The 18,448-nt window shown below is 56.8% G+C and overlaps 3 protein-coding genes across 3 annotated transcripts in view; 2 read left to right on the top strand and 1 right to left on the bottom strand.

Annotated features, from left to right (window-relative positions):
* The window catches only part of XPO7 (exportin 7), a 49,812-nt gene extending 38,852 nt beyond the window's left edge, over window positions 1-10,960 (top strand). Inside the window, exons 18-28 of the mRNA XM_076359068.1 lie at window positions 1,173-1,281; window positions 1,743-1,849; window positions 2,269-2,357; window positions 3,092-3,199; window positions 4,324-4,406; window positions 4,979-5,193; window positions 6,373-6,511; window positions 6,847-7,007; window positions 8,636-8,734; window positions 9,073-9,200; window positions 9,383-10,960. Coding sequence (XP_076215183.1) covers window positions 1,173-1,281; window positions 1,743-1,849; window positions 2,269-2,357; window positions 3,092-3,199; window positions 4,324-4,406; window positions 4,979-5,193; window positions 6,373-6,511; window positions 6,847-7,007; window positions 8,636-8,734; window positions 9,073-9,200; window positions 9,383-9,476 — 1,332 coding nt within the window. The 3' untranslated portion in view covers window positions 9,477-10,960. The remainder of the gene's footprint in view (window positions 1-1,172; window positions 1,282-1,742; window positions 1,850-2,268; window positions 2,358-3,091; window positions 3,200-4,323; window positions 4,407-4,978; window positions 5,194-6,372; window positions 6,512-6,846; window positions 7,008-8,635; window positions 8,735-9,072; window positions 9,201-9,382) is intronic.
* A 321-nt stretch (window positions 10,961-11,281) lies between these two features.
* Window positions 11,282-12,992, bottom strand: PBDC1 (polysaccharide biosynthesis domain containing 1). Its single transcript, XM_076358826.1, has 6 exons — window positions 12,963-12,992; window positions 12,799-12,864; window positions 12,145-12,204; window positions 11,916-12,056; window positions 11,717-11,828; window positions 11,282-11,563 (listed from the first exon to the last, which is right to left on the bottom strand). The coding sequence occupies exons 1-6, from the start codon at window positions 12,978-12,980 to the stop codon at window positions 11,442-11,444; spliced, it is 519 nt and encodes a 172-aa protein (XP_076214941.1). The 5' UTR covers window positions 12,981-12,992; the 3' UTR covers window positions 11,282-11,441.
* Window positions 12,993-13,065: 73 nt separating this feature from the next.
* NPM2 (nucleophosmin/nucleoplasmin 2) lies at window positions 13,066-17,036 on the top strand. The gene is made up of 10 exons (XM_076358858.1): window positions 13,066-13,083; window positions 15,166-15,248; window positions 15,368-15,453; window positions 15,555-15,674; window positions 15,751-15,844; window positions 15,915-16,045; window positions 16,328-16,356; window positions 16,467-16,506; window positions 16,732-16,802; window positions 16,972-17,036. The coding sequence occupies exons 2-9, from the start codon at window positions 15,185-15,187 to the stop codon at window positions 16,774-16,776; spliced, it is 609 nt and encodes a 202-aa protein (XP_076214973.1). The 5' UTR covers window positions 13,066-13,083; window positions 15,166-15,184; the 3' UTR covers window positions 16,777-16,802; window positions 16,972-17,036.
* The last annotated feature ends 1,412 nt before the right edge of the window (window positions 17,037-18,448 follow it).

The raw sequence follows: 18,448 nt of genomic DNA, 5'->3' as shown, positions 1-18,448 counted from the left end.
CTCCTCCGTCTGCCTTTGTGCAGCTGAGATAATCCCCTAATTTTAACACCTGGACACACTTTTGAAGTTCACCTGTCTCCCAGATGCTTCCATCATACTAGATGAGCCTCTAGAAAGCGTGATCTGTGTTCCATCTCTCTTTGTTCAAAGCCTGCCCTTCAATTTTGAGGGGCTGTAATTATGTGGTACCTTTCATCCCTGAAGGGTTAATGTGGGGGTCTCTTTACACTCCACTGAAAGACAGCCATCTCCAGAGTGAAATGCGGGAGACAGCTGATACTGCTGCACATGCAGGCAGACAGCAGTGAGCACTGTTTATGCAATTTAATGCAAAATATAACAGCATTTCAGTGCCCCAGCTTTCATTTTAAAAGTGCTGATGTGGAAGAAGTGCCGCCACTTGCAGCGGTCAGGATAGCAGCCTTGTTCCTTGGTCACTACCGGTATGGTACTCCCTGTGCGGATCTGGGTTGCTGACTTGAAATCAAAAATGTTAGAACGAGCAACTAGAAGCCAGCAGCAAAGTATTAGATTTCTGACTTGCCTCGGGGAGCATGTGGTCATTTGATGCTCCAGTGCTGTAGCGATAGGACTCCCAGCACCACATCCAGAAGGTTTGCATCGACTGGTTGAACGAGGCGCTGTATTCCTTGAGCTAGGGGATGTTTTGCAGGCAGTCCCACGTCCTGTGTTTGGCCCAGAAGCTGCATTCAGACTGCATTGTCTGGGGCTACTCTTTCTGTGGAGAATGTGGGCAGAGGAACTGGGGATCTGTCTGCAGAGGGCTGATTTTTCAGCAACCTTAATGCCTGAAGGGTCCCCATGAGTAAGGGGGGCAGATTGCTTCTCTGCTCTGGAGGCAAAGCGAGACTTCCTTGTTCGTCTGGTCCTGGGGAATTCCAAGATGAAAGATGATAGCTGGTATCTTTGCCAGTAGATAGGACACTGCTCCGGGGTGTGCAGGTGCGGTGCCTGTTGCCCTCTGGTGGCCTGTTCTCCAAGATGGCTGGCAGATGTAAAGTGGTTAGCAAGATAACCTTACAGCTCGCTGCTTCTCATCCTTGTGCAGGCTGAGAATTAGACAGGGGGATGAGGGATCCTCAGCCCTTGATACAGGAGCCCGTTCAAGGTGGTGGTTCCCCTTTAACCCGTCTCTTCTCTTCCATTTGCAGAGTGAGCACTTTTCCTTCCTGGGCATTAACAATCAGTCCAACCTGACTGACATGAGATGTCGGACTACGTTCTACACTGCACTTGGGCGTCTTCTCATGGTGGATTTAGGTACTAGGGTCTTTTCCTAGGAACCAGAGCAAAACTCTGTGGTTTGGATGCTGGGCTCTGCAGTATGCTGGGTCCTGCTGTTTAGGGAGCTGTAAGCTCCTCCAGGAAAGGATGCTGGAATGGGAAAAGCCAAATGGGATAAGAACAAGGAGGGGAAAGAAGCTCAAGAGCGGGTTTGATGCCATGTTGCTGGGTAGAGGTAGTTTAGAGGTGCACACCACCAAGGCTGGGGCTAAATTTTTCCTTCATAATATTCCAAATGTTTTCCTGATAAGGCAGGGTTTGTTCTAAGCCTTATCTGTAAGTTAGATATTGGCAGTAATAGATCACCTGTCTGGAAACCTGTGATCTCTCTGCCTCTAGCTCCGTGGGTGAGCAATGTCTGAATGTCTAGCACAGGCAGTACTGCAGGGCGCAGGGATGTGCAGTCTACTTCCTCCCGATTTCTTTTTTTCCTTCAGGGGAAGATGAGGATCAGTATGAGCAGTTCATGCTTCCCCTCACAGCTGCCTTTGAGACTGTGGCACAGATGTTCAGCACAAATACCTTCAATGAACAAGAGGCAAAAGTAAGTTGGGCAGGACGTTCCCTGTTATCCATGCTCTCCCTACTCTTTCCCTTGGGGGCTTTGACATTTTCCGTTCAGACAGACAGGAGAGTACAAGTAAATCCTGCAGGGTGAGAGGCATTCTCCCCTCTGAACAAGAGAGGTGGACGCTGGAGTGATGGGTGCTTTCCTTTCAGTATATGGGGAAGCAGTGGTGTCCCTGTATCCCTTGGGTCTAGGTGTAGTTCACAGCTCAGATTAAAGAGGGCTTCTGGCACTGAAGAGGAAGAACTGTCTAACCTGGGATTGGCATGCAGCACAGAAAGGCTGTATTGCTGATGGGATGGGAGGAAGGGAAGTGGCTCTGGGCTGGTGGAGCCAGGGAGGGAGAGATCCATATGCGTGTTATGTTTTAACGTATCTTTTCTTTTGCAATACAGAGAACTTTGGTTGGTTTGGTGAGAGACTTGAGGGGAATAGCCTTTGCCTTCAATGCCAAGACCAGCTTCATGATGCTGTTTGAGTGGATGTATCCTTCTGTTGCCCTAAAACTTGAGTCATCCCGTCTGTCAGAGGGGAGAACTCTGGCTGACTGCATCCAAATGCCCTGTTTTCCCTGCTAAATCCTGACTGGGGTTTCTCTTTGCTTTTATAGTACTCGGTGTCCTGTCTCTAAGCCCTAAAATAGATTTGACTTGGTCTGTCTGCAACCAGGTCAACCTAGAAATCTGCTCAAAGCTGAACTGTTGGGGTTTTTCCCATTGGACCTGAAGAGATTTGACCTGTAAAGCACAAAGGCCTTTAATGGGATGCTTGTGTCTCAGCAGCAACAAAAGCTTTCCTCTTGCTCACTAAAGCCAACAGCAGTTGGTATCTTTGTCCTCTTGGTGAGAGCATAGCTGCTCAAAGAGCACGGTATCTGGGCTCCAGATTTCTCTTTGGCTGGTGAAGGTCAGCTCTCTGTTGCAGTGACAGATCTTTGTATCTGTCTTCCCTTTCATTCAAAACCTTTTTGGTTCTGGTTTGTCCTAGTGTAAGAAGTGTGTATGCAACTCCTTCAACGGACCTAAGGGTTTTTTTATTATTACTACTATTTTTTTCTGTGATAAAGCAGACCCCAGCAAGCAGCATCTCTGTTTAACCTTGTTAAGTAAGCTCCTTTGCAAGGTTTGGGCGCAGTACACAAAATATGCCTTTTTGGTAGAAGTTGTGACCTTTTCTCTTCGTGCAAAGCAGCGAAGTTCCTTAGCTTTCACCTTGCAGCTACCCATCCTACATGCCAATCCTACAGCGGGCAATTGAACTCTGGTACCATGACCCAGCCTGCACTACACCTGTCCTCAAACTGATGGCTGAGTTGGTACATAATAGGTATGAACCTCCAGCATCTGAAAGCTGGCCGGGATTTGTGTCCGTCTGCTGCTTCAGCCTTTGTGTGGGTGTTGGTGCCCAGTTGTGTTTTCTCTACTTCAGTCTATTTATGCTATAAAGGCTGCCAAGGGGACGGGGGGGCGAAACTGGCATTGTTTCAGTAGGGAAGAAAATCTAACAGTTCAGATATCAGCCGTGTCATGACTCAGTCAGACCAAGATACACGATCAATAAACACTGAATTTGTTCAGCGTCTGCTTCCAAGGACAGCGCTGTAAGATGGAGGCAGGCAACTCATGTTAATTTTTAAAACCTGTGTTTAAAACGAGCGTTGTTCTATCTGGCAACCAGATGACCACTTTTGCTTTAGAGCATCAGCTCTTTTTGCCAGCAGAGAGGTACCTCTGACGCTATTCAGATAATTCAGAAGCTGTCTAATCTGGCAGTGGAAGGTTGCCAAGATGTTGCTCTGGCTTACAGCCAGCTGAACACAACCCTATAGGAAGGGACTGTTGTTACAGCCGAGTGGAAGGGACGCAAGGTTCAGGCACAGTCATTTGAGAATTGACTCTCCGTGCTGTCAGACTGTTTGCCACGTCCGAGCGGCATCTTTGCAGTAGGACAATCGTTACTGGAATACGTCCACTGATTTATTTCAGAGGTGAACTGGACAACTCTCTGCACTTCAATTGTAAGATCTATTCACTGTAGGGGGAAAAAATGCCAAGTTCTGAATTCTTGGTCATGTTATGAATAGGAGCTAGTCAGCCTGCCCTACAATGCTGCTTCCAAGATGTTCGCTGTTTGCGTACAGTAGCCTAGTGACTATTGCCAAGACGGGATTTCCAGCCTCGATCTTGTAATATTCCTAATGTCTGTGAAATATAGGCCCTTTCTTCTGCAACAGCAGAGCTCGTCTGTCCCTAAGTGGCTGTGTCCTGTCTGGCTTTGGTAATGAACAGCAGTATTTTCTACCAGACCAGGGTGTTTTGTTGAACTCTGGGGAGCAGCCCTGGGAGGAGGGTGCCCCAGTACGCAGCAGCACATGGAGGTGCTGGAGTATTAGCTTTGTTTTTAGTCCCAGGTATGTTTGAGCTGCAATTTATTCCCTGTCTTTCCATTAGATCCCAACGGCTGCAGTTTGATGTGTCCTCACCGAATGGCATCCTGCTCTTCCGAGAAACGAGTAAAATGATAACTACGTATGGTGAGTATCCAGCAGGTGGGATCTGGGCAGCCTCGGTCTGCCCTTGACTCCTCCGCTCGCTTGAGGAGTGAGGGCTGGGGCATTTGCCAGCTCGGAGAGCGAGCCCGGGCTGGGAAGCAGTGCCAAATCGCTTGCTGAATGCGTGCTTAGATACAGGGAGATGCTTCTGCTTGAAGTGCTGGGTAGGCAGACAAGCAGAAGGGGCAGGGTGTTTGCCATGCAAATGAGGAAGAAAATGACAGCAACGAGCAGGAGCCCAGCTGAGCCCCTTGGGGGTGTGCAGGGTGACATGGGCGAACGTGTGAAGCGAGTGGAGAGCAATCCTGTCCTTACGCTGTCCTGTTTCCACAGCAAAACTACACGCAGTTGTGTTCTCCCATGGTTCCTAGTAGAGCCACATTTTTAACTTGTAACGAGTCCCTTAACCTTTGGCTGGGGAGTAAGTCTTCGGTGCTTGTGGCTGACTTCTCAGTCACTCCTTATGGCTCTACTTTTGTTTTTCCTGCACCCTGGGGGAGAAGGGGTTTGGATGTGGTTGCTGAAATACTGAGTCCGCTTCTGTGCTCATGCAGGAAATCGTATCCTAACGCTTGGGGAGGTCCCAAAGGATCAAGTCTATGCCTTGAAGCTCAAGGGGATTTCCATCTGCTTCTCTATGCTGAAGGCTGCACTGAGCGGGAGCTACGTCAACTTTGGGGTCTTCCGTCTGTACGGGGATGATGCACTGGACAATGCCTTGCAAACTTTTATCAAGCTTCTGCTTTCCATCCCTCACAGTGACCTTCTGGTAAGCCGACACCTGTGATTAGCAGTGTAAACATGGCTAGGGAAGGCAGGCTTGGAAGATTATACAGTAAAGGAATACTTTAATCACAGAGACGAGTGAACTTGTGCCACTTTCTGGAACCCCAGCTATAGGCACAGGCCAGCAGGAAACTACAGCTCCTGGAATGTGCAGCGGCAGGTCCTGCGTGAAGGCTGTAACCCCACCACCCAAGGCCCCGCTGGGCAGCCCCACTGCTCAGCTCTCCAGCGGGGTACGCTCCAAGTCTCAGCAGAGCAATTACCAAAATAATTCCTCCTCTATCTGAAAAACACTTTCTGCGAGTGAAGGATTGTTCTTCCCTGTATTGCCTGTGGGCAGAGATCTCAATGCATCAGCAATTACAGTGCAGCCTGCTTGCTGAAGACATCCACGTAGAGAATCTTGCTCCTATCCAGACCTCGTATGCAGAAATCCATTTTGTGGCAGAGCTTTGAGACCCTATCAGCACAGTCCTACCTGGCAAAATACCAAGGAGAGAAGGCAGCATATATTCCTCCCAAGTCTTATCTGTCTTATTACCATAGCAGGATCTGAAAGAAGTTGTTCCCATCTCTGTGACGGCATTCAGCATGTTCTTGATTTAATATACTGGTGGCCAAACCATTGCTTTTGAGACACGCAGCTCAAATTCAGCTCTTGAGAAGGGGCCGCTCTGCAGGACTCCCAGCAGAGTCCCCCCAGTCTGGTGGCTGCTGAGGGGTCTGCGGCACTGACTGCAGTGCAGGCTGCTGAGCCCAGCGCTGTGCGTGTTGATTTTTATGCGATCTGGCACTCTGCATGGACACCTGGAGAGCCATTCCTATCTCTGCATCTCCAGCGCTGGCGTTAGTCAGCTAACACTCCCCATTTAGAAAAGAGTGAAGCAGTGGGGAAAGATGGTTTGATACAACAGTGTTGGGAATCTGCTGGGCCATTGTTGCTGGAGCCTGTTTGGAAGGCTCTTGGTGGGGGAGAAGGGTGAAAAATATGTTGGCCCATAAGTTATGCTGCGAGAGAGGTTGGTTTGTTCTCTTTCCAGGAGATTCGGTAAGCAGTTCTCAGGTGATTAATGAATGGGTTGGGTCTAGCAGAAAGCCTTAACTGATGGTTACAGGCTAGCTACCAGGCCTTAAAAGTCTTTCTCTCTTCCTTTCTCTGCAGGATTATCCCAAGCTCAGCCAGTCATACTATTCCTTGCTGGAAGTTCTTACCCAGGACCACATGAACTTTATAGCCAGTCTGGAGCCTCATGTAATCATGTATATTCTCTCTTCCATTTCAGAAGGCCTCACTGCACTAGGTAACTACTCCTGCTCTCTGTTGTGCTCTTAGGGCTTTGATTTGGAAGTGGGGAAAGATTTTGGTTGGTTTGAATGCATGGTATTTCAGGCTAACAGCTAAGACATACCTTGTGAACGGGTGGAGTTTCACCTCTGTTGAAGCTGGAACATTAGAGATAGCGACTATGTCAGTGAGGAGGTTGCTGACCCGTTCAGGGTTAGGTGGTTCTTGCTTGCAAAGTCCCTAAAAGGACCCAGATAAATGGTGGTGTTTCCCTGGGAGCCTGCCCAGGTGCCTCTGAGCAAGGGAAATGCTGGCAGTACCCCAACGTCTCCCCCTTTCCTGTTCTTGCAGACACCATGGTTTGCACAGGCTGCTGCTCCTGTTTGGACCACATTGTCACCTATCTCTTCAAGCAGCTCTCTCGCAGCACCAAGAAGAGGACCACACCTCTGACCCAGGAGAGCGACCGGTTCCTGCACATTATGCAGCAGCACCCGGAGATGATTCAGCAGGTAAAGACCGAAGGCGTAGGGCCTTGTTGTGGCCTGGCACGGTAAACTCCCTGATAAGCCCTGAATTTTCTTAGCGTGATGTAATATGGGGGCTGCATGCTCCCTGCTCTAGAGCCCCGGGCTTTTCCAGAGCAAAAAGGATTTTTTGCTAGTATCGCATCTCTCCTACACATTCATCGTATGGTAGGTCTGATGCAAAGCCATGCTTCAGGGCCATGGTTCTCCTTGTGCAAGGAACACCAGTTTTGCGTTTCAGATATGAAAGGAAGTAGCCAAAAATGACCTTTTGTCATCTTTTTTTTTTTTTAAAGAGAAACACAGTTGTGGGCGGTGCTGGCAGTTCATAGAAATGAAGCCAGGAAACTTACCTTCAACCAGAGAGCATGTGCTCTTCTGCTTTAAAAAAGAAATCAGGGTTTGTTTAAATCCCTGGAACAATTCAGTGGTACATGTGCACTCACAGCAGAGCAGGCACCATGGGGTCCCCATGCTTAACAAGGCTCTGCGTAGACTTCAGCATACGGGAACAATCTCTCTGCTGCGGCGCTCGTGTTGGGACCACGTGAAAGCTGGGTTTGCAGCCTGTTGGAGCACGTGCTGCCTTGGCACCGTTCGTGCCTGCCTTCAGAACGGCCTCTGCGGGGTGAATTTGATAATCGAGTTTTTCACATGCTGGTAGCACATCTGCCATCTGTCTCCTGCCTCCATCCGCAGCACCTCTGATAGACACGGAGCTTGCTGGGATTTGTCTTCTCTCTGGGTCAGGAGTGTGTGCAGTGGCAGAGGATCAATAGTGAGCTGAGACACTGTCCTTGCTTAGGTCAGGCTTAGCTCAGCATATACCCACACGTATCGTGTAGTTTACTTACCTCTGTGTCACTTAATGACAGATGATTCTGCTCACAGAGGTTTTGGTGCTCCGGAGGGCCCTGCGTTGGGATCTGGATATCCATACCTTGTAGCAAAACACTTTTACATGCCTCTTGCCTGGCCGTACTGCTTTGAACAGCGGTGCTCGGTGCGTCTCTGACGGCGTTATCCAACCTCGCTCGCTGGTGCGTGTCAGCATGACTGCTGCGTGAAAGCAGGGAATATTGTTCCACCCTTGCAGATAGATCAAATGCAAAGAAAAGCAGGCTTTTTTGGGGCTAGAAGCTGTGTTTTCGGAGGATAAAAAGAGAAACTGTATCTTCCAAACCAGCTAGATTAGATACTGGCGTTAGCCTAAGGAGGCTGTGGAAGGGAACGCAGACACCCCTAGTGTGGACTAGAGGAAGCTCCCCAGGGCACCACAGCATGTGCTCTGTGTTTAAGCACTTGCTGTTACCTTGTTTAAGTGAAGATGAGACAATCCTTCCCCTGGCTGCCTTGGGGCAGGGTGGAGTGTCAGGAATAAGTATTCTAACAGCTTTCAGCACCTCCTCCACGTGCCTTCAGTGAAGTTTCCACCAGTTCATGGGGGCTCCAGGTCCTCCTCTTGTCCCATGATGCTGAGAGCTCTGTAGCACTGAGGCTCCAACACTGAAAGCATCAAAGGTGAATTGTTGCTCCTGAGCCCGCACGGTGCCGTGGTAAGGAGAGAGCTGGGATGGAAGGGCTGGTTTTAAACCTCACTCTCCCTCTTCCAGATGCTGTCAACAGTGCTGAATATCATCATCTTTGAGGACTGCAGGAACCAGTGGTCAATGTCTCGGCCTCTGCTCGGCTTGATACTGCTCAATGAAAAGGTAAACATCCCACCCTCCCATTGCAGCTGGAGGAGCTGTCTGGGCTTGAACGATGCTGGAGCCTTTGGGCTGAAGGGAGCAGAACGGTGTCAGAGCAGCTGGTTGGGAAGTCGGGACTGGGGAGATTGTGTGTCGAGGGAAGGGTGCCCAGCCCTCCCCTGCAGCAGCCTTGGCGCTAAGGAACCCTATTAACGTTCGTTCGTAAGGGCACCAGAAGTCACCTGAAGAGCTGTAACGTGTTTACTCCCTCTTCCGAGAGCCTGTTACGCAGGCTCTGCCCCAAAGCCCAGGTGGCGATTCGTCTGAAAACTAACCCATCCTTCTCTTGTCTCCCCCAGTATTTCTCTGACTTGAGGAACAGTATAGTGAACAGCCAGCCTCCGGAGAAACAGCAGGCAATGCACCTCTGCTTTGAGAACCTCATGGAAGGCATCGAACGCAACCTCCTAACCAAGAACAGGGACAGGTCAGTATGGGCCAGAGACCCCTTTGCGGGGCTGAGCCCGTCCCGAGGCATGCTGCGCCCGCAGCTTAATGCAGAAGCACAGCCTGGAGAGTGCGTGGTCTTCGTGGCAGCCTCATGGAGAGCAAAACACTGGAGGAACGGGCAACCTCCGGCTCTAACACGCTGCTCTGCCTTTTCCTTAGGTTCACACAAAACCTGTCAGCGTTCAGGCGAGAGGTGAACGACTCCATGAAGAACTCCACCTACGGTGTGAACAGCAACGACATGATGAGCTGACGTCTCCCAACTCCACCTGTACAGAGCAGCATCTCTTTGGCCTGGCCCAGAGGGGTTACCGTTTCCGATGGAAAGAAAAGAGGGCGTTTCTAATCCCTGCTCTTCCCCAGGGCTGGATTGCGGCGCTCGCTTTGGGCCGTACTCCACGTCCCGAGGGAGGAGGGAACAGGAGGGGTTGTTGAGCTCACCGGGGCAGGGTGCTTCTGTTTCCGTGGGAGGGGGTGGAAGGGCATAAGCCAGGTGCAAGAATCCAGCGTCTCCCTACCCGAATGTCTGCGTGGAACGCCAGCGCTCTGCTGCAGCCTGCCTTGTATAAACATGTACATTTTTTCATAACATTTTGAACAAGGTTTATATTGACTCAGTTTAAAAAAAAAAAAAAAAAAAAGTGTGATTGAAATTTTTACAGAGTCCTGGTGCACCGGTGCTGGCGTGAGGGTTGTGTATGCGAGTGAGGAAAGCGTGTCCTGCAGGCCTGAAGCTTTACTGGGCGAGGGGTGGGTGTGTGAAAGTGCAGAGATATATTTAGTGACAAGTGTAGAGAGAAGCAAAAAAAAAAAAAAAAAAACAACAAAAAAAAAAAGCATTGTAAAATTCCAAATGTATATTTTTTCTTATTAAGCCCCTTGAAATCACAACTTCCCGTTACCGTCTTGCCCTTGTTATTAGGAACTCTAAGCCATGCCGCGTGATCTTTCATTCGTGCTTGCTCGTGGGTGTCTCTCCTATCCCCCGGTGTAGCAGTAGGCGCTGTCCCCTTGTCAACCCGCTTCTCGCAGGGCCCTCGCCTCCCTCCCTCCGGACCGATGCTGTGCCGGGCGCCTGCCCGGCGGCACTCTCCTCACTCTGCCTTCTCCTTTTCTTTTTTTCTCCCCCCCCCCCCCCCCCCCATCTCGGTCGAGCAGGAAGCGTGCGTGGGATGCTCAGGCTGCGGGCGAGCTTGCTGCGCTCTCGGGAGCTCGCAGCAGCGAGCACGGCCGGCCCCTGCGGCGGCACACGCCTGTGCTCGGACCGAGCCGGCAGCGCAGGGCTGCTGCAGCCAACCTGCCGCTTCGGAGGGTTCTTAATAACAAGGTTTGCCTAGCATGAAGTATTTAACACCCCCTTTAAAATGATTCCATTATTTTCTAAGTCACCGTAATAAATGTTTTGGATATAAAATTGACTTACAGAGGAAAGCGGATGGGGGAGGGAACCTGTTTGCCTTGTACTTTTTCCACTATTGTTGCTGCTAGTCGTGTGCATCCTCTTGCTCAGCTCTACCCACAGACACTCAGTCCTTAGGGCTTCAGTTTCTCTTCCCAGACACCACCTACTCTTAATTTTATTTTTTTTCCCCTTTTTTTTTTTTTTTGGTTTTCTTTCCTCTGGCGATTGTGTGTTGGGTCCTCTTTCGCGTGAGCAGATTGCTGGTTGACTTGTAAGGGTGTTTGCTGCATACAGTGTAAGCATTGTGACTGCAAATAAAACTTCAATGGTTTCTACTGAGCCGTGTCTGCCTGGGCATCGCCTGCGCCCCGAGCTCTCCCCCGCACGCACCGCAGGCAGGAGCTGGCCCCCCCCCCCCCCCCCCCGCCTGCCGGGGGGCGAGTTTGCCAAATGAAGTGGGTTGAAAAAGCGTGTTTCGTCTGCGTGGGTAGCCCGTGCTCTGGCACGGGGGGCCTCGAGCGGTGCAGGCAAAGGGCTAGCCAAAATCAAAGTGGATTCGGCACTGCTTCCGTAGCGGTTTTGGCCTGTTCTAGGGAACCACCCTTTCAACACCTGCAGCACAAGGAATTCCTTTTTTTTTTTTTTTTTTTTTAAAACATTTATTTACAGTCTGCAAATGGAGTCTGAACTTGGAGGAGCAGGGAGGGCAGGTACAGCCCCGCTCTCCGCCCTCCCCTTGCCCGGGCAGGGACCAGCAGCGGGGCAGGGGGCTTCCTGCCCCTCCTCGGCTCGGCAGCTGGTGAACTCGTCCCATCCTCACCCCGACGCCGCTTCCTCTGCCGCGGCAGCCGCCGGCTCCCTGGCACTGCTGTAGACGACGCTGTTGCAGCCCTCTCTGTTCCGAGCGATTTCGATGGCGAAAAACTGGATTCTGGTGGCTAAAAGAGGGGAGAGGAGAAACTTAAAAGAGCAGATCCGTGGGTTCAGCTTTCCTGTAGCCTCACGTGCCGCTCTTCTAGCCGGGACGGCGCTGGCTCCAGCCTGCACCGCAGCTCGCCCAGCCCAGCCGGGCCGTGCCGGCCCTCGCTCACCGAAGATGGTGTTCTCCTCGGTGTAGTCTTTGCGGCAGTCCAGGCGGAGCAGGGTGCCGTAGTTGAAGTCCTCCACCACCCCCTCGAACCGCAGGCAGAACGGGCGCCATTTCTGGGGAGAGAAGCATCGGCATCCCTGGAGCCCGGGGAAAGGGGGGCCGGTTGTGTGTGTGCGTGTGTCCCCCTGCTCCCCACCCACCTCCTTGGCAGGCTCCGATTTGAGCTCTTCTGGATCGAGCACGTCGATTTTAAGATCCCTGAAGGTTTTCCTGAACTCGCCGTAGATCTGGTCGTCAACTTTGGTGAGGTTCAGAAACTTGGGGTCGACGGAGGAGATGAGCTATGCAGGAAGACCAAAGAATTAACCGTGACACCCCCCCCCACCCCGCGAGCCCCACCACCACCTTGACCCCCCCCCCAGGACTTACGTTGAAGTAGACCTGGGCGTGCTGGTGTGCCTTCATGGCCCAGGCCAGCTCCACGCGGGGCTGCGGAGGCAGGAGCGGGGTCAGGCACGCTGCGTCTCCCGGGGGGGGGGGGGGGGTCCTCTCCTCCCCTCGAGGGGGGGTGCATGGGGGAAGCGAGTGGGGGCAAGGGGAATGGGGGAGAAAGCGCGGACGGCTTTCGGGTGATGGTGGGAGGGGTCTGTGGCTGGACAGACCCCCGGCACAGCCGCGGTGGGGGTTCACGGGTGATGCTATGGACCTGCAAACCCCAAAGCACCCCATCCGGGTGGGACCCCCCCTGGTGCTGCGTCCCCCCTCTGGCGGCTGACACCCCCTCGGTGCTGGGGACCCCCTAAGGACTGGGACCCTCTCCTGGGGCTGACACCCCCCCAGTGTGGGGAGCCTCCCTGGGCTAGGACCCTCTCCCTGGGCTGGGACACCCCCCCCCCGGGGCTGGGATCCCCCCCCTCCCCTCCCAGGACTGGAACATCCCCTCCCCTGGGGCTGGGACCCCCCCCCCAAGAGCTGGGACCTCCCCCGGGGCTGGGATCCCCCCCCAAGACTAGGACCCCCCCCAAGGCTGGGACCCCCTCCCGGGACAGGGACACCCCACACCCCCCCCAGCCCCGTACTCACATCGTTGCCGAAGGCCTCGGCCGGCAGCGACAGGGCGTGAGCGGCCGCGGCGGCCTCGCCGGGTCCCTGCGCGGGGAGAAGCTGCTGAGGGACCGGCGGGGCGACCCCGGCCCCGCGCCCCCCGCCCCGCCGCCGCCGCCCCCCCCCGGCCCCGCCGGCCCCACCAGCCCCGCCGCCGCCATCGCCGTCGCCAGCGCTGCCGGAAGCGGCGCCGCGGCCCCGCCCACGCGCGCCTGCGCCCCCGGGGGACGGGGACACGCGGGGCGGGGGGACACGCGGGGCGCGGTGAGGGGGTGCGGGGCGCAGGCGGCGCAGGGCAGGGCGAGGAGACCCGTAGCGGGGCGCAGGCGGCGCGGGGCGCGGCGTGGGGACCCGCGGCGCGGCGGAGCGGCACGTGGGGAGGGCACGGGGCCCCGGGGCGGGGACGGCGGGGCACGGCGGTCCGCGGCGGGAGCGGCCGTGCAAGGTGGCGCATGGCAGGGGTAGCAGGACCCATGGCAAGGCACAGTGGGACAGGGCAGGGCACGGCGGTCCACGGCGGGAGCGTCAGTGCGAGGTGGTACACAGGAGGGCACGGTGGCCCGCGGCACACCAAGGTGGCACACGGCAGGGCACGGTGGCCCATGGCACACCAAGGTGGCACACGGCAGGGCACGGTGGCCCATGGCACATGGCAGGACACAGTGACCCGTGGCACAGGGCAGGGCATGGTGACCCATGGCACGGCACAGTGGCCCATGGCACACCAAGGTGGCACACGGCAAGGCACGGTGGCCCATGGCACACCAAGGTGGCACAGGGCAGGGCATGGTGACCCATGGCACGGCACAGTGGCCCATGGCACACCAAGGTGGCACGTGGCAGGACACAGTGACCCATGGCACACCAAGGTGGCACACGGCAAGGCACGGTGACCCATGGCACACCAAGGTGGCACACGGCAGGGCACGGTGGCCCATGGCACATGGCAGGACACAGTGACCCGTGGCACAGGGCAGGGCATGGTGACCCATGGCATGGCACAGTGGCCCATGGCACACCAAGGTGACACACAGCAAGGCACGGTGACCCATGGCACACCAAGGTGGCACATGGCACGGCACAGTGACCCATGGCACACCAAGGTGACACACAGCAAGGCACGGTGACCCATGGCACACCAAGGTGGCACACGGCAGGGCACGGTGGCCCATGGCACACCAAGGTGGCACAGGGCAGGGCATGGTGACCCATGGCACAGCACAGTGGCCCATGGCACACCAAGGTGGCACATGGCAGGACACAGTGGCCCATGGCACACCAAGGTGGCACACGGCAAGGCACGGTGACCCATGGCACACCAAGGTGGCACACGGCAGGGCACGGTGGCCCATGGCAGGACACAGTGACCCGTGGCACAGGGCAGGGCATGGTGACCCATGGCACGGCACAGTGGCCCGTGGCACACCAAGGTGGCAGACGGCAGGACACAGTGACCCATGGCATGGCACAGTGGCCCATGGCACACCAAGGTGGCACACGGCAGGACACAGTGACCCGTGGCACACCAAGGTGGCACACGGCAGGACCCCGGTGTGGCAGCCAGCTGGGTCCCTGGTCTCGCTGAGCCCCTTGGCACCGCGGAGCTCCTGGGTGCCTGGTGGGACGGGCAGCGGCGTCAGGGGCTGGCACTGCAGACCCCCGAGGTGGGGCTGTGCCCGCAGCAGCCTGCTCCCAGAGAGCTGGGGCAGCGGGGGGACACCGGGCCCCCCTCACCGCCACCCCGCTGCAGGCTGGGACTTACTGGGGACACTCGGGGGTACGAGGCTGATGCTTCTCCTGCTGCAGCTTTTGGGGCGGCGGGTCCCCCTGCCCAGCGCTGCAGCACCAGAGTGCTATGGGACCAGGGGACATGCGGGCTCGGCAGGGACACCCACCTCTCGGGGTGGGATCGAGGGGCTCCTCTGCTCGTTAGCCGTGATGCAGGGCAGGGCTCCCGGCTGTGGATCACACACACCCGAGGGGTTTAATTGCCCCTGAAGGGCTGTTGGTATTTAAGATGGGAAGGGCGGGGGTGCTGATTGGGTGGGTGGAGGCCCCTCTGCCTCTATAAGCTGCCGGGGCAGGGGGTGCTGCTGGTGCGTTTGGAGGCTGTTCTTGGGCTGGTAATTAAATTGAGTGTCTGGGGGTGAGTTTTCTAACGCAGTGTTAGTAACCGGCTGCATCGCTTCTGGGGATGAGGTGTTGGGGGAGCACAAGGGGTGACCTGGCCCCGAGCCTCTGGCTGTAGCTGGTGTGGGGCTGGGGGGTGTCTTACAGCCTGGGGGGGGGGCTGGGGAAAGCCCTCCCGGAGGGAGCCCTGCAGAGTAGCGCTGTGTACTCCCCCAGGCTGAGGGATCCCGGAGCCATGTCCCTTACGGACAGCATTGACATCGACAGCAAATCTGAGAAGCCCGTGTCCCTGATCTGGGGTAAGGCACAGGGTCCCCCCAGCAGCATCCCTGTGGGGCTGGGGGCTGCACTGGGCTGCTCCCCCTCCCCTGTCCCCCCAGCTTGGAGCAGCCCTGCTCTGACACTTGCCTGTCTGCAGGATGCGAGCTGAGCAGCGAGCGGGACTCCTACACCTTCCAGGTGCCGGAGGAGTGGCAGTGTGAGCAGCAGCTGGCCCTGCGGACGGTAGGTGGTCCTAGTCTCCCCCAAACCCCCAGGGGTCCTTGGGCAAGGGGTGCCCAGATGCCATGGGGGTCACGGGGCGATGCTCTTCTCGCTCCCTAAAGATCTGCCTGGGGGAGATGGCGCGGGATGAGTTCCACGTGGTGGAGATCATGTCAGCCGAGGAGGGCGATGCGAGCTCCCCAGTGCCCCTCGCCACGCTGAAGCCCTCTGTGCTGCCCATGGTGAGTGCCCAGGGCAGGGGCTGCCCCAGGGAAGGGGGCTGCTGCCGGTGGGTGCTGCCACCCTCCTCTCTTCCAGGCCACCCTGGTGGGAGTGGAGCTGACACCTCCGGTCACCTTCCACCTGAGAGCCGGCTCTGGCCCCGTCTACATCAGCGGGCAGCATGTCTCCAGTAAGTACTGGGGTACCACTGGCCCCTGACCCCTCCCTGGGAGCGGGGGCTCAGCCAGCCTCTCCCGCAGTGATGCCCAACCTGTCCTGGGATGAGGAGGAAGAAGAGGAAGAGGAGGATGCCGAGGAAGAGGAGCCAGCAGAGGAGCTCCCTGAGAAGCCCCCCAAGGGCCAAGCTGCCAAGAAGGGCAGCGCTGCCAAGGTAAGCGCCCCCTCGGCTGGGGATGCGGTGTGTGGAGGGGTCCCTGTGTCACAGCGAGGTCGGGGATGCAGCCTCCTCTGCTGGGAGCTTTCCCATGCCCTGATCCCAGGGATGGGCTGCTCTGCGCTCCCACCGAGCCCCAGCCCCAAACACCTCGCTGTAATGGCGGTGAGCCGTGACCTTCATCCCTTGGGGACGAAGAGTCACGGGCTCCGTAGCGAGTCCCCATCCCACCTGCACGTGCCTGGCCCTGCCGTCTACATCTTCCTCTCTCTCCCCTAGAAGAGGAGGCTGGAGAAGGAGGATGAGCTGTGAGTATGATGGAGGGAAATGTATCCACCAGCCCTGCCATGGAGCAGGGGATCCCCCACGCTGCTGGGACCCCGCACCCATAATCCCAGCCCTCCCCTTCTCTCCCAAGCAGGAACAACATCTCCCCCGAGGATCCCCTTCCCAGCAAGGTAGGAGCCAGCCAGGGTGTCCCTCTGCATCTCCCACTTACCCCATCGCAGCCAGGCATGTGGGTTAACACTCATGGATCAGGACTGGGAGGGAAAGGGGCTGATGTGTGATGCTAATCGGCTGTTGAACTCAAAAATGGGGGAGAAACACAGGGCCAGGCTGTCCTGGCCGGCTGCGCCCAGTCTGGGGGCTCCCTGCGCTCAGCCATGGCCCCGTCCCCGCAGGGGCGAGGAGCTGGCCGGGGTAGGAAGGCAGCGGCGAAGAAGTAGCAGGAGTTGCGGTGGAGTCTGGCCAGGTACGGGGCAGCGGGATGGGGTAGCCGGGTGTGAGGGTCCCTACGGGACTGGGAAGGGGCCTGTGCGTGCCCCCCCGTCTCATGGCTGAGTGGGGCTGGGGAAGACCTGGCCCCAAAGCAGGGTCAGCCTGGGATGCCTGTGTGTAAGACCCTTTCTCCTTCCCTTCAGGTGCAGAAGAGCCTGGAAAGCTGCTGGTTTGGTGTTGTCCTTCCCCAATAAAGGATATTTTGCACTCCTGGCTCTCCGTGCTGGAGATGGAGGGGTTGGGGCGGGTGGTGTGGGAGCATCCTCCATCCCTGCCGGGGGATGCTCCTGCCTCCCCCAAGGGCTGCGAGGAGCCTTGTGCCCGCTGCCCTGGCTCTGGCGTCCTGCCTACCTTGGCAGCATCCTTCCCCTGGGGCTGGGGGGGGGGCCCGGCAGCAGCCCCCCTCCCCGCCGTCCCGCGCAGGGTAACAAGTGTTGCGTGTGAATAGGAGACAAAGGGGGATTACCGAGCAGCAGGGAGATGATTATAACCCATTGACCTGGCCTTGGTCTGGAGGCAGCAGGTATTTGTGGAGGGTCCGGCGCCCCTCAGGAGCGCGCGGGGGACTGCTGTGTCTCAGATTGGCTCCGAGAGGGGAGCCGAGCCTGCCACAAAGGCAGGCTTTAGTCTGCTCCAGGTGTGGGGCAGGAGGGCTGAGCCCCTGGGGGATGCCAGGGTTGGGGAGGGGGGGGACCTGGGGCCGGGTCAGTCCCTGCCTGCAGGGAGCAGGGTGCCCCATTCGGGATGCAAGGATGGGGCTGGGGGGTCAGGGGCTGTCCTCGCAGGGCACAGTCCCCAGAGGCTCTCGCCTGCGAGGGCCACACGCAGATGGCTTTGACAGGCAGTCCTGTCCCTTCAGCCTTTCCTCGCCCTGCAGGGGCTGCTTGCACAGCCCTCCCCCCCCACCACCGGTGTGTTGACGGCTCCCTGGGACCCTCTGCCCCAAACCGGGGAGGAGACACACCAGGAGTGATGACGGCTCCATGGCCATCAATCATCCCCTGCAGCTGGAGGGGCCGAGGCACAGCCCTGCCCTGTGGCCATGAGGGATGCTGAGCCCCGGGGATGGGAGGGTGGTGTTTGCACATCCCCACGGGGATTGGGGTGGAAGGGGACCCCTGAGCTGGGGGATGCCATGCTTGTGGTTATTGGGGGCTGCAAACTGTGTTTTGGGCTGAATTCCTGGCCCAGGAGGTGAGAAGGCATCAGGGGAGGTCTAATTTGGGTCGTTAGCACTGAATCAGGCCCCCCACCCTCCCGCAGATGGGGGTGTGGGTACCCTGCTGATCTCCATCATACCTTTCCTGTGGGGCCTGATACCCCCCCCTCCCCCCTTGTGCTGCTGGGGAAACTGAGGCACGAGCATGGAGGCAAGTGGTTTCTGTAGAAAACCCCTCATCCCCTGTGCTGTCCCCTCTGGGAGACCCCACGGGGGTGTTTTGCCCCCCGGGGCGTTACCCCAGGCTATTTATAAGGCACTTAGCACCTTCCTGGCCAAGCAAACGGAGCATGGAGCGATGCACAGCCTCCTGATGGGGAGGTGATACCTGATGGGGCTGGGAGCAGGCAGGGGAAAGGGGGGAGCTGTCTGCGGGTGGGGGGGGCTGCGACAGGGCCCCC

Source organism: Aptenodytes patagonicus, chromosome 24 (assembly GCF_965638725.1).
Source record: "Aptenodytes patagonicus chromosome 24, bAptPat1.pri.cur, whole genome shotgun sequence".
Taxonomy (NCBI): domain Eukaryota; kingdom Metazoa; phylum Chordata; class Aves; order Sphenisciformes; family Spheniscidae; genus Aptenodytes; species Aptenodytes patagonicus.
This window is presented reverse-complemented; position numbering and strand designations above follow the sequence as displayed.

Coding starts and splice junctions, on each gene's coding strand:
- PBDC1 (XM_076358826.1), bottom strand. Junction 11,829..11,915: donor AATCGGAGCCTGCCAAGGAG/GTGGGTGGGGAG, acceptor TTCTCTCCCCAG/AAATGGCGCCCGTTCTGCCT. Junction 11,564..11,716: donor CGAGGAGAACACCATCTTCG/GTGAGCGAGGGC, acceptor CCCCTCTTTTAG/CCACCAGAATCCAGTTTTTC.
- NPM2 (XM_076358858.1), top strand. CDS start 15,185: ATGTCCCTTACGGACAGCATTGACATCGACAGCAAATCTGAGAAGCCC. Junction 15,454..15,554: donor AGCAGCTGGCCCTGCGGACG/GTAGGTGGTCCT, acceptor CGCTCCCTAAAG/ATCTGCCTGGGGGAGATGGC. Junction 16,357..16,466: donor CTGGAGAAGGAGGATGAGCT/GTGAGTATGATG, acceptor TTCTCTCCCAAG/CAGGAACAACATCTCCCCCG.